This window comes from Myotis davidii, unplaced genomic scaffold, assembly GCF_000327345.1.
Source record: "Myotis davidii unplaced genomic scaffold, ASM32734v1 scaffold370, whole genome shotgun sequence".
NCBI classification, from domain to species: domain Eukaryota; kingdom Metazoa; phylum Chordata; class Mammalia; order Chiroptera; family Vespertilionidae; genus Myotis; species Myotis davidii.
In genome coordinates this window covers 16,736,656-16,750,286 of record NW_006288615.1, presented here as the reverse complement: position 1 = coordinate 16,750,286, position 13,631 = coordinate 16,736,656, and the positions used below count along the sequence as shown (strand labels likewise).

The window sequence follows — 13,631 nt, the reverse complement described above, 5'->3', positions numbered from 1 at the left end:
CTTGAATTTGGGGGAAATAGACTGACCCTGGATCATATTGATATTTTAGAAATCCTCTTTGGAGAGAGCTTTTGACCTTGAATGCAGTGCAGTAAGGAGACTGCTTCCTCTGAATAACTGGATGAGCCGCTTTTCTGTCTTTTGCTATCATATTCTCATGGAATCATGGAACCTTGGAATCAGTGAGGACATCAGAGCTCAGGGTCATGGAGTAGTGTTTTTTAAATACCACACACACCAGATATAAATTTACTATCTCTTTTTTTTCCACTTCAGAAATTAAGTTTAATAAATATAATTTTTTTTTACCATGTCACTCCACAGTACAGTTTTCTAGTATTTAATCCATTTTAAAGTATAAAGTATGGCTTCCCTATCAAGTCAGAGCTGTAAGTGAATAATCCACCTTTCTAGCCTTTATAGTACCCTTTGCATACAGTAGGAGAGAAATAACATTTTTAAAATTTTTTAATGATTTTAGCAAGAAAGGGAGAATCACACACACATCGATTTGTTGTTCCATTTGTTTTTATGCATTCATTGGTTGACTGATTGGTTGATTCAAACCTGCAGCCTTGGCGCATGAAGACAACTCTCATCAACTGAGCTACCCGGCCAGGGTCAGAAATAACATTTTTAGTGAATGATTAGATAAATAATATAAATAGATATTACTTGAATCTGTTCCATTAATAGTTAAAAACTTCTACCTAAATTTTATCATGACTATTCATCCAACTGGTAGAAGTTCAGTCTTGCTGCAGCCTCTGAGAAGAGACATTATGCAGAAGAAATATATTTGACTATTAGGAAGAGGACTTTCACTTCAAATAAATATGGTACCTCCCTCTTTATTTTTTTTTAATTTATTTATTTATTTTTTTATTACAAAGGGTGTTACATATGTGTCCATTTTTTCCCCCCTCCCAAGACAGTCCCCTATGGTACCTCCCTCTTTAGTCATCTTCCTTCACCATCAGTTGTACTGGCTTGCTAGTCGGCTCCTCTCTTGTTGCCACTTCAACACCATTTCAGTTTTAAATTTTCAGAAAGGTTCAATAGAAATTCTTAACCTTTCAAGAATGCTGCTAACACAAGAGTTTTATCAGCATCATATACTTATACTTACTTATCTTGTAAATGTATGTAAAAAAATTAAGTAGGGAACCTATTTCATTAGACTTTTATAAATGTGAAAATTTATTTTTTATTTTTATACAGGCAGAAATACTCAGTGTCCTCAGTCACAGAAACATCATCCAGTTTTATGGAGTAGTTCTTGAACCTCCCAACTATGGAATCGTCACAGGTAGGAACTCATTATTTGATTTTCTTTCCCCAATTATCTAGCTTTAGATTCCTTAATATGCTAAAATGTTTAATATTAGGTTTAGTCATGAATTGTGTGCTACTATCAGATGTCACCTTTGTTGCTATAAAGCATTAATAAAACTGATTATATCAATATAATTAAGAATGGTGTTTCCACTTCTACCCATGTTTAATTGTGCTAATTATATCTGCGTAAATGCTATTTAAACGCACTTGCAGCTGCAATACCAATATTTAAAGGTGCCGTTTAACTAAAATTTCATTTAATTAGTTGAAATGAGCGATGTTTTTTGTAACTGTGACCTTTTACAAATTAAGATTTCTTGAGCTATTCATGTTATAATTCTTTGCAAGACGTTTTAATCCCATTAGAGTATTCTTTCTTCAAGGTCTCTGACATGAGAACAGTATTTTTCAGGTTTGGTCATCTGGGTTGGTAATGACCTTGATCTAACTTACTACATAATTTGGAACAGCAGTTTATAACTGATGGAAATGTCCTTTCCAAAAAGGAGCACACCGAAAATTTTGCCATAAAAACACACACATATTTTTTAGATACTTTACCAGTGGTTCTCAACCTGTGGGTCCAGCCCCTTTGGGGGTCGAACGACCCTTTCACAGGGGTCGCCTAAGACCATCGGAAAACACATATATAATTACATATTGGTTTTGTGATTAATCACTATGCTTTAATTATGTTCAATTTGTAACAATGAAAATGCATCCTGCATATTAGATATTTACATTACGATTCATAACAGTAGCAAAATTACAGTTATGAAGTATCAACGAAAATAATTTTATGGTTGGGGGTCACCACAACATGAGGAACTGTATTAAAGGGTTACGGCATTAGGAAGGTTGAGAACCACTGCTTTATACTCATGCTTGTACAATCCAATCAGCAGCTTTAGGTATATAATAAGTATAATGTTCAATTTTACAGTAAATAACTTTGATCAGGCCATTTATCATGGCAGTCCTTTGCCTTAAAAAATTAGCTCTATCTTCTACTCTAGTGGTAAGAACGTAACAACTAAACACACTCAATGAAATGGATTGGATTCGGTATTTTCTTATCAGTTATTTCATCTAATACTTACAATAACCCTATGAGATGGGTAAAATAATTTTCATTTTACAAATAAGAGCCTAAAATTTTAACTTTAGTAACTTTGCCAAGGTCACCGTTAGTGGTAGAATCAGTGGTAGCAATTTCTCAGGTTGATCTTGTACAGAAGTTCCTCCTCTTATGTGCAAGCTGTGATTATACTGGTTCTTAAACTCAAAGGGATTGGCTGCTGTTATTTCCATCTTCTGATAGCAGGCATTTTAACATGATTTTACTCTGATAAGTGGTATTTTTACCTTAAGCAGTGGGTATTTTATCCCCAATTAGCTATCTTTAGATCTGTGCCTAAAATGAGGTATGTGGCAGTTTTTATCTTGAGCTTATATTTTTTCTATTAACTTGAATACCCAATAAAGGGTTATGTTGTTAGTGTCTTAGCCATGCTTAACCTTGTAGACCAGACTTCTAATTTAAAATTAAACCCTGTGTCTGACCCAGTTCCCATATTACTCTTTGTCTCCTAGTCTATTGTATTTACTTTTTTACAGGTTGTGTTTACCTTATAAATCTGAACCCAGTTTTCTGATCCTCGTATGTAGCTGAAATTATTCTTATCTAGTAGATGATAGCATGATGCTCCAAGAGATTAGAAGCTCTGCTTGTGTCTTGTGCCCTTCATGCTTAATGCTTTTGAGGATGAGATTTTTAACTTGAACTCACTCGGTGGACTATTCAGGAAGTTTCCTAGTTTCATTTGAGATGAGGATGAAGAGTAGAAAAAAAAAGACTTGGGTTATGATGTGAATCCTTGTTCCAAGAGTTTACTCTCAGTCCCTAGGAGGATATGGAACAGTCATTTTTAGCTAGCATGTTCAAACGGTCTTCTCATCCAAAAGAGGGAGAAAGAATCCAAGTAATTGGATGAGTATGTTTGATTATATTTAGTGGTTTTCTTAAAAAATAGACTAGCCAGTCCTTTATTTCATGAACCCTTCTAATATTCTCTACTCATACCTATTTGTACCCCAAATCTTTGGTTATCAGTGACTAGTTCTTTTTAGATCTATGCCTGTTTACCTGTAAGGCCAGTAAGTAACATTAAATATTAACAATAATCGTTTCTTTAAAACAATGCAAGTTTCAAAATTGTGAGATAATTGTAAATTGTGTATTTATAGCTCTTTTATTGACCTATGAGGTTGATTATCTTAGCCAAATTTTGATGTTAAAAATGTGTTAATTTGTCTTTGTTTCTACAGGTGCTAGGTTAATTGTTTGTTCACAAGTACCTACCAAAAAAATATGTGAACTTTTCAACCAACCTTCTGCAGCATTAGGATCTAGTCATACTCTGTGCCTGGGTAATAGTACTTAACTGAGCCAAGTTTGAGAAACTAGATGGGTTGGGGGATGATAGCACTAACCTTGCCTCTTTAAATTAACACATTGGATTCAATAATACCAAAATATCAAAGCATCAATGTTCAGAGAACTAGAAGAGACTTTAAAGAATTAAAGGAAAGTGTGAAACAATACCAATAGGGAATCTCATCAAATAGAAATTTTTTTAAAAAGGACTCAGTGAAAATTTTGGAGTTTAAAAAGACAATAATTGAAATTTAAAATTCACTAGAATTGACTTAGCATAATTGAGATAGGAGGAAAAAATCAGCAAACTTTAAACTAGGTCAATAGAAATTATTTAATCTGAAAAATAAAAATGTTGAAGAAAAACTAACAGAAACTTAAAGACATATGGGACAGCATCAGGTATACCAATTAATGTATAAAGCAAAGAAATAAGGCAAGAATGGTATAAAAATAAAAAATAGAAAACTACTTGATGAAATAATGGCCAAAAAAACTTGCCGAATTTGATAAAATGCATTTTTCTACATACTTGAAGAGCTTAATGAACTCTAAGTAGGATAAAGGCAAAAAAACACACTAGACACATCATAGGCAAACTGTTGATAGAATCCAAGTGAAAATTCTTGAAAGTAGCAAGAAAAAATGTCTCATGTACAAGGGAATGACAATATGATTAATGACTGACTTCTCATCTACAACAATAGAGGCCAAAAGGGAGTAAACATTTAAAGTGCTAAAGGAAAAAAAATGTATCCATAAAAATTATGTTTTGAAAATGAAATCAAAATAAAGACATTCTTGGATAAAGAATGAAAGAATCTGTTGCTAGCAATCCTGCCTTACAAGAAAAGTTAAACTTACTTTACTATATGACCCAGAATTCCATTCCCAGGAATCTATCCAAGAGAAATGAAAATATATTTCCACACAAATACATTTATGAAAATTTTCATAGCAGCATTATTCATAATAGCCAAAAGCTGGGAACAATCCAAATACCTATCAAGTGGTAATTAATAAACCAAATGTAAATCCATACAATGGAATATTATTCAGCAATAAAAAGGAATAAAGTGCTGATATGTGCTACAGTATGAATGAACTTTGTAAACAGTATGTGAAGAGAAAGAACACAGAGAAAGACACAAAGACCTTATAGTGTAGATTCCATTATATGAAATATCTAGAAAAGGCACAGAGAAAGCAGAAAGTAGATAATGAGAGTGGTAAATAACTGTAAATGGGCACAGGGAACAGTTTAGAATGATGGAAAGGTTCTAAAAATTGGATTGTGGTTGTGATTGCTCAACTATATAAATTTACTAAAAATCATCAAATTGTACACTTAGAGTGAATGGATTTTATGGTATGTAATTTACACCTCAAAGCCATTTTTTAAGGCATTGTCTCACTTTCTTGGCCATTTGTGCTAAATTTTAAGGGCTGTTCTAAATTCTGGCGTAGCAAGGTTGATTTATTTACATTGTCATATAAACTTTGACTTGTGTTTAGTCTTATCTATCTTATAAGAATAACCATTTTAAAAGAAATACCTATTCACCTGTCTGCCTTTGCTTCCAGTACATTCTTCCAATACACTTTTGTGTTTCTGAGTTCCATTTAAGTGACTTTTGATTTTGTCCTTGGCTGGAGATTATTCATTCTGGTAGTGCTTGTCTTAGACAGTTTTTTTTTTCCAGGATAAGACTAACTTTTAGAAACCACTTTCAGAAAAGTATATTTTTATACTTTTAGAAAACACTTTTAGAAAAGTATATTTTTATATACTTTTGATGTCTTTTGTTAAGTTTTTAATACATCTCCCCAATGAAAATATCAAGGTTTATTTATGAGATGCCCCCTTATTTTTAATTAAATGTTTATCTTTCCATTAAAAATAGAATATGCTTCCCTGGGATCACTGTATGATTACATTAACAGCAACAGAAGTGAAGAGATGGACATGGAACACATTATGACCTGGGCCACCGATGTAGCCAAAGGTAATACTAATCCTTCATGAATTCTTGCAGAATTGGCGGATGTCCCATCCTGACATGGCGACTTAAGTCAGAAGATTTGTTATTCTATGTCTTTTATAAGTTCTTTTTTTAGACCAAAAGGAGCAAGAATTCTGCAACTTACTGTATAGATAATATTTTAGGTCATTGCCTTTCCACTCACGCATTCCTTTTCTCTCTTTCCATCTTTTACTTTATTTCTTTCCCTCAAGCCAAGTCCCCACAAAATCAGTGTCTCCAGAACAGCCATTTTTACCACATTTTTTACCAATGTAATCGATGAGCTTGCTTGACACATTAAGTGGAAAGATCATAATCCTGTTATTGTTCTGCAAGTAGAGACCTAGACTCAGTATCCAGAAAACATGATTTATTATAGGATTAGTTCTACTCATTTTGTATACATAGTAATATGCTAAAAATAGTAACCACTTGCAAAAAAATTGTGATTTGTGCTGTCATGTACAAGCAATTCAGATTTTATTTTATATTTAATGTAAACTTGGAAGTCACCCTTGGAAATTATATATTTTTAATGCACAAAATCTCTAAACAAGGTGCCCAGTTCTTTTTCCCTCATAAATTCTTGCATACACTAATGCTTTCTGAAGCAATTTAAATTCCATTTATTTTTATCTTTTTTTTCCATTTTCCCAACTGAACATTTCTGAGTTTTATTTATAACTGTCAAAGTTGCTTTGGAAACAACATAATCTAAATAATGAACACTGACAGTTATATTTGTATTCTAGCAACCTCTAGAAAGCCTGTTACTTGGGCAATTAACTCCTTTGAGTTTTGTTACTCCAGATTCTATAAGCTGGGAAGTCATACAGTGACTTCCAAAAGTAATAATAGTCTTTCCTTTGGGGAAATATCTTGTCTGTTTTAAGCTTCATCACCACCTGCCAAATTCTTCAAATAAAGAAAAGTGAAAAAAAATTTTAAGTTTCATGCTAAATGCTGCTGCTAAATGACATTTCATTATATTATAATAACAGTAAGCTTTATGTTTAGGATGGTGTACTTAAGACTTTGGCTGTGTTAATTAACTTAATTGTGTATTCATGCATCAGGCATCTCCGATCCGCCTTAAAATTTCACATTCTTCAAGACATTTTCATGTAACATCACAGTCACTTCTCTGCATGTCAGGAGTACACGGGGACTGCCTGTTTGTGAGCAGGGTTATTTATTACTGGGAACTGCCTGAAACACTGTGGAAATACACTGACATGAATGTTAGTACCTATACAAGCAGTCCTTGACTTAAAGCACTTCACCTTACAGACATTTGCATTTAGGGGTAAGCTCAGCCTCTAACACCTGTATTATTACTTAATGGCACTTAGGATGGACAGACAGCCAATAAACCAGCTGACATCAGTCACTCTGGTTCCTGCTGTGCACACTCTATTTAAGCTTGCTAGGCCCCCAGCCTGTAAACCTCGTCCCTCCTGGCCCCTTCCCCTGCATAGTCCCTGTCTGAGGGGTGGCCCCTCGGCTCCAGATCACCTGTCATTCCTGGGGTTTCTCAAGACCGCCGGCACTCTATGTCAGGGGACAAAGAGGAGAAGAAACAGGACTAAGCAGCAAACTGGAACCGAAGGCAGAGAACAGGGATGTAGAGAACGGGCGTGGATCATGGGACAGTGTCCAAAACTACAAAGTAATAAGATCACGTTTCTGTGGCTGGTGAATTGATGCAAAAGGCGAGTTCTAATGTGCTTGGCCAACGCTCAGTAGCGTGAGGCACAAGATACTTGTTGGTTTATAGTTACAGGTCATACTTCCTATTTAAGATGGGCTATAAAAGGAAGAAGACGTCAGTGCTATTGGAATGACTTCAGAGCTCTCCGATAAAGCTATATGTAGAAGTTGGAGATTAAATAGGAAGGCTTGATTTTCATTTATTCTGTTACAAATTCAGCTTGTCAAATTTCAGTTTGACCAAGATTGAAGGCACTATAGTAACAAGATGCTGAGAAATCAGAGAACGAATAATTCATTTTAAGGAAGAGTTGGTTCATGCAATTTGACATAGGCACTGCAGCATCACTACAGAGAGAATGCCTCTCAAAACCCAAAAGATGCTCTTCTTTTGGGGTGGAAAGAGGGGTGGAGAGAGGAGTGGAGGAGGGCAAGCCAGCAAGTATATCTGAAACTTTGGCAAGTCAATGAGCATTGTGTAAGAGAACAATTAAAGCAGATAAACCTACATCCAGACTCAAAATGGTCATCATTGATTCCAAATCTCTCCCAAATGACACCAGTCAAATCTTTTTTAGGAAACCCTGTATCTTAAAAACCGATGAAGGTATTTTCAGCCTTCTTAATTGTTTACAATAAAAATAAGGCAGAATTACAGATGGCACTGTAAAAACAAATTAAATAGAATTTTATATGATTGTGATTACTACCATGTTTATGAACACTGAATATTCTGTAAGTGTGTGCTGTGTATTATACACAATAATTTATGCTACTTCTTTTCATAATATCTGCCATGAGGAGAAAAGTGCCAATATTTAAAGCTTATGTACTTGAGTGTTGTTTTTGAAATCCTTACTTGTCACAAGTGTAGAAACTGTCTAGCTCTATTTCTAATAGTAATTAAACCAGTTCTACCTGAAAACAGTAATTCAGGAATTTGATTCTTAAAGCAAGAAAGAGAGAACTATGAAATGCAGTCATAAAAATTACTAAAAGTTACCCAAGTTGTAGCTATTGAATTTTCACAGTTTGTAGTATGCAGAACTTCTTATTAGATTTCCTTTATTCCAGTTACATTGTGTTTAGCATCATTTAAATTAGTAATACTTTTTTGTTAAGTTGACTCTTTTCAGGAATATCTTTATATGGCAGGAGTTTAAATTCTCTTATATTCTTTGTTCTTTCATAATTCTTCAATATGTAATAATCAGATTAGTAGAAACATGATAGATTATTTTTACAATTAACCTTTATAAAATTGAACTTCTCTGTGTACTTAAAAAAGAACCAAAACCTATTATATTTAACGGATAATTTATTTCAAAAAGGAGCCTGTCTGATTTGGAAAGGGGAGGGGCTATTTCTCTTATTACTTAGAAAAGACAGAGTGAGAAATAAAAGGAGGGGAATTTTCCGTAGAAAATGTTCTTTATCTTTATTCTAATGGGGTAGACAATACGTAAGTACAAAAAAAATGAGTCAAATACTACTAAAGGGGTAAGTGTGAAATATGTCTTTCAAAATATAATTTTTTATTCAAAACAATAAAACTCTTTAATTTCTGTGGATCCAATTTACTGAAGTAACTTGATTTATATTCTAAACATGTTGAAGAAAAATTTGGAGTGCCTATAAATATAGATTATCTCAAAGATTTATTCTTGTAAGAAGGATAAAATATTTTGTAACTACTATATATATTTTTTTCTATCTGAGGATCATAAAATCCTTTAGCAATCACAGCTAAGGAATCTAGCCAGTTCTCTCTCTCTCTCTCTCTCTCTCTCTCTCTCTCTCTCTCTCACACACACACACACACACACACACACACACACACACACACACAGCCCCACCTCCCCTCCCAGGGTCTCACTGGAATGAGCACTGGGAAAATAAGCCAAGCTGCAACTAACTGGGTGCTGGAGACATCCAAATGAAAACAGAACACCTCGGTCAGAACTTACCGATTTAGAAGGCAGTGGTAGTGGAATACCTTAGTCATTGGAACAATTCTTCCAGTTGTAACTGTGCTATTTTCGTGCAGACTCCAGAAAATAAGGTGCCCTTATTAGGTATTGTAAGAAGCTAGCTTTACCCACAATCAAATTCCAACTTCCAAGAGATCAAAGCACATACGTCCTCCTTAGCATATGAATTTTCCTCACGTGACACATCTTGTCTCTATTTTATCAGGCCTCACGTAGACACGTCTTCCCTCTATTTTATTGAATCCTTTGCAAAATGTGAATGTTACTGCTGATGCTTAAAATAGAAAGGTAATATTGATATTGATACAGAGTTGAAAACCAGTATTAATGGGCCTTTCTTCCCTCTGCATAAAAAGGAATGCACTATTTACATATGGAAGCTCCTGTCAAGGTGATTCACAGAGATCTCAAATCAAGAAACGGTAAATGTTTTTATTTTACCTATTTTATTTCAAAATACATGCACTTGTGTATAGAAATAAGCATCATACTTTTCATATCTTTTGCAACCTGCTGCTTTGACTAACCACTGATACCATGAAAATCTTTCCACTCTTAATAAATAGCAAGCTTCTCCATGTTATTTGGAGAGGCTACATAGTATCTCACTGTATGAATAGTGCAATGTACTAGTAGGTATGTGGGTTGTTTACGTTTTTTTCTATGACAAAAAATGTTGAGCTTAATACTTTTCATCAAAATTTTTCAACACATCCTTAATTATTTTTTTAGAATCGTTTTCTGAAAGAGCTATTGCTGAATCAAAGCTCAAAGTCGTGTATTTCTAGTCTCCTATTTTTAGACAGTTCTCTGTACTAGTGGTTTTGAGTTTTGTCCTTGTTGCTTCTGAATTATTTGGTGTAAATCTTTTATGGCAGTCATGTTACCTGGAGTAGTGCCCAAAAGTGATCAGCACAGATAGGAGTTTAGAAATTAAAGCCTTACTCTTTCTTTCTTCTCTCCTTCAGAACTTTCTAAAGTTTATGTATGGTCCTGTAATATGGAGAGAGAGCATTTTAAAATGACTTGCAGGGTCAGACGTAAGTTACCTTCAAGTAGGCGTGGAACAGAATGCTTCTTCCATCACGTCACTTGAAAGTTAATGGAAAAAGGCAGTGGGATTATGTGGCTAGCCAGCACTAGCTGAAGTAGACATCAGAGTTTGCTGCTTATAAAAAGCACCTCGCTGTCAATTCAATTACATGCTTTAACTGAATCATTTACATGCTTTCTACGTGATTCTTCTAAGTAAGGAGGAAGAGAACTATTTATTTTTACGAAAATTTTTAATCACTTCAGTTAAAATGGATGTTTACTAATAGTGCCATCCTTAGAATGGGTAGTTATAGTAAGTGGAGGGAGAAGAGAAGGGAATTGACCAGTACCCTTGCTCCTATTCCACGACTGTGAGGTTCTGAGGGTGGAGAAAGGGATGTTGTTGGCAGCTGCCACTCATCAGGCTCTACCACCAGCCTGGCCCTGCCAGTCGACTATGGCTCATTGTTTTGCCCTTCTTCTAGGTTATCACTTATCGTTTGGCTCTTCTTAGACCTAAACTTCAGGCGCTAAACACTTTTGATATATAGTTGGCTAACAGGAAGTCATTAAAAATAATCTAGAATCTTGGAGGAGCTATTAGAGTTTTATGACTTTAAAATTTTTAGTTCTCAGAATTTCTCTCTAAGCAAGTTATTTGATTTCTCTCCTTTTAATCTGCTTTAGCTCTATATCCTGAATATCTCATGAGAAGAGAATGATTAAATTACGGGTGTGTTTTTTCATGCTGTCACAATGAAAACTAAATAACAATGGAGAATGTCCCCATTTCTTAAAACTCCAATTTGTAGTTATTTGATGGGAAAACACATACACATTGAAACAATATAGACCTATTTTTTTTTCTGGAAGAGGGAATAACAAGACTTTTATTTTCTGTATTACATGTTTTTATAATCTTAGTTATTTAAAAATGAGTACTTTTAATATTATAATAAGAAAAAAGTAATGGATTTTAAAATAACTGAATATAGTATTATCAATATTTACATTTTTATCTGAAATAGCTTATAGCTTATATATAGTATTACATTTACCCTTAGCCTATTTCTATATATTAGATGATGCAAAGATTATCCCTCCCACCCCCCAGTCATCAAGGTCATTAGTAACAGCCAACAAGTACCTGTCATCTACCATGTTCAAGACACTGCATGGCTTACAAAAAAAAAAATGCCAAAAACAGTTCGTTTTTCAGGATCCTGGTCCTCTCCCTCTTTAAAAAAGTATATATATATTTTTTATTGATTTCAGAGAGGATGCGAGAGGGAGAGATAGAAACATCAATGATGGGAGAAAATTTTTGATCGCTGCCTCCTGCATGACCCACACTGGGGATTGAACCTGCAGCCTGGGCATGTGCCCTGATTGGGAATTGAACCATGACCTCCTGGTCGATGCTCAGCCACTGAGCCATGCTGGCCGGACTCCTCTCCCTCTTGATGTTTTTATTCTCTCTCTCCTATAAAATCCCCATATTCATATTAACATTCCCAAACAGACCCCAACTTCAAAACTATATATCTATCTGCTTATTGGATGTGACCACATTTGATGTGACCCTAAAATGTATTGAGTGCAAAGTATTGATCTTTTCATCTTCTCTCTATCCCCTAAAAAATTATTCCTGCCTTCTCTTTCTCGGGAAGTGGCAATACCAGCTGCCTACACCAGGAATTAGATGAAAAGGAATTACAGCTTGGTTCCAGAGCTCCTATTCAACCATTATGCTCCATTGCCTCCTTATCTGATTGCATCTTTGAGTTCTTCTCCCCCAGATCCAGTTGTCCAGGCCCAGTTGGTTCTGCCTCCTACATGTTTTTGGACTTTGGTCCACATCTGCCCTTTCCCCCAGCCTCACTACAGGCATCCTCATCCCTCTCTTGGACTACACCTGGCACGCACAGCGATCTCCTTGCCTCCAGTTCTGTTTTCCTCCAATATACTCTCCCCTCTGCACATTTGACCACTCATTCCTTCACTAAAAACATTCACTGGCTTTCCATTTCTCTCAGAGGCAATTCTGGAGCTGGCCCCTGTCTTCTAAAATCGCATGTCTTTTTCTCTGCTGACCTTTTGTAAGGCTCCTTCATGTGCCTAGAAAACTACTTTTCTCCTCCAGCTCTCTAGTCTCTGGTTAATCCCAATTTGTTCTTCCAGTTTTAGCATACGCATCATTTCTTTCAGGAAGCTTCCTCTGACCTCCTTACAGTTAGCTATCCCTGCTTGTTAGTTGCATGGCTATCTCTCCTCTCAGCGTGGAATTTCTCCCACTTTATTATAGACTAGAGGCCCAGTGCACGGATTTGTGCACCGGTGGGGTCCCTCAGACTGGCCTGCGGGGATTGGGTGAAACTGGCAGTCTGACATCCCCTGAGGGATCCCGGATTGTGAGAGGGCGGTTCTCTGGTGATGCACCCTAGAATTGAGCTCCCCCCTCTCTGGTTCCGGTGAGAACCGCAGCTGCCAAGTCACCGCAACTCAGATGCTCCTGTGTTGAGCATCTACTCCCTGGTGGTCAGTGCGCATCATAGCTACTAGTCGAAGCGTCTGTCCTCTGATGGTCATTGCACGTCATAGCTACCACTCGGACGGTCAAATGGTTGCTTAGGCTTTTATATATATAGATGTATTTTTTATCGTCTCACCCACTAGACTGTAAGCTCCATAAGAGCAGAGACAATGATAGTGTTGTTCACCTTTTTCTTCCAGAATGGAGCACGTGGCTTTGCTCAGCAAATATTTGTTAAATGAGTGAATGTATGAATAACTGAATGAATGAATATTGTCCCTGCCTTCAGGAAAATTACTCTTCACTTGTGAGGAAAAAACCATATATACCATGAAGTAATAATGCTACTGACTTCCTCCATACCTTGTTGGCGGCCTAGCGGCAGAACCCAAGTAAAATTTTGGTTCTCTGGACTACTGCTAACCTATGTTTTTTGTTTGTTTTTTGCTGGACAGAACTACATTCGGTTTAACTAAACGTCTTAGATACCTTTTTAAGTACCTCATGGAATTCTTGTTTTCATGTTGTCTTCATGTCAGCTCCTTCTTTCAGAATCTTTCAAA

General features: G+C 35.7%; 1 protein-coding gene across 1 annotated transcript in view; it reads left to right on the top strand.

The window, feature by feature from the left end:
* LOC102770852 (mitogen-activated protein kinase kinase kinase MLT) overlaps positions 1-13,631 on the top strand; it is a 141,110-nt gene that overhangs the window by 54,430 nt on the left and 73,049 nt on the right. Inside the window, exons 3-5 of the mRNA XM_015561826.1 lie at positions 1,222-1,309; positions 5,680-5,781; positions 9,857-9,922. Coding sequence (XP_015417312.1) covers positions 1,222-1,309; positions 5,680-5,781; positions 9,857-9,922 — 256 coding nt within the window. The remainder of the gene's footprint in view (positions 1-1,221; positions 1,310-5,679; positions 5,782-9,856; positions 9,923-13,631) is intronic.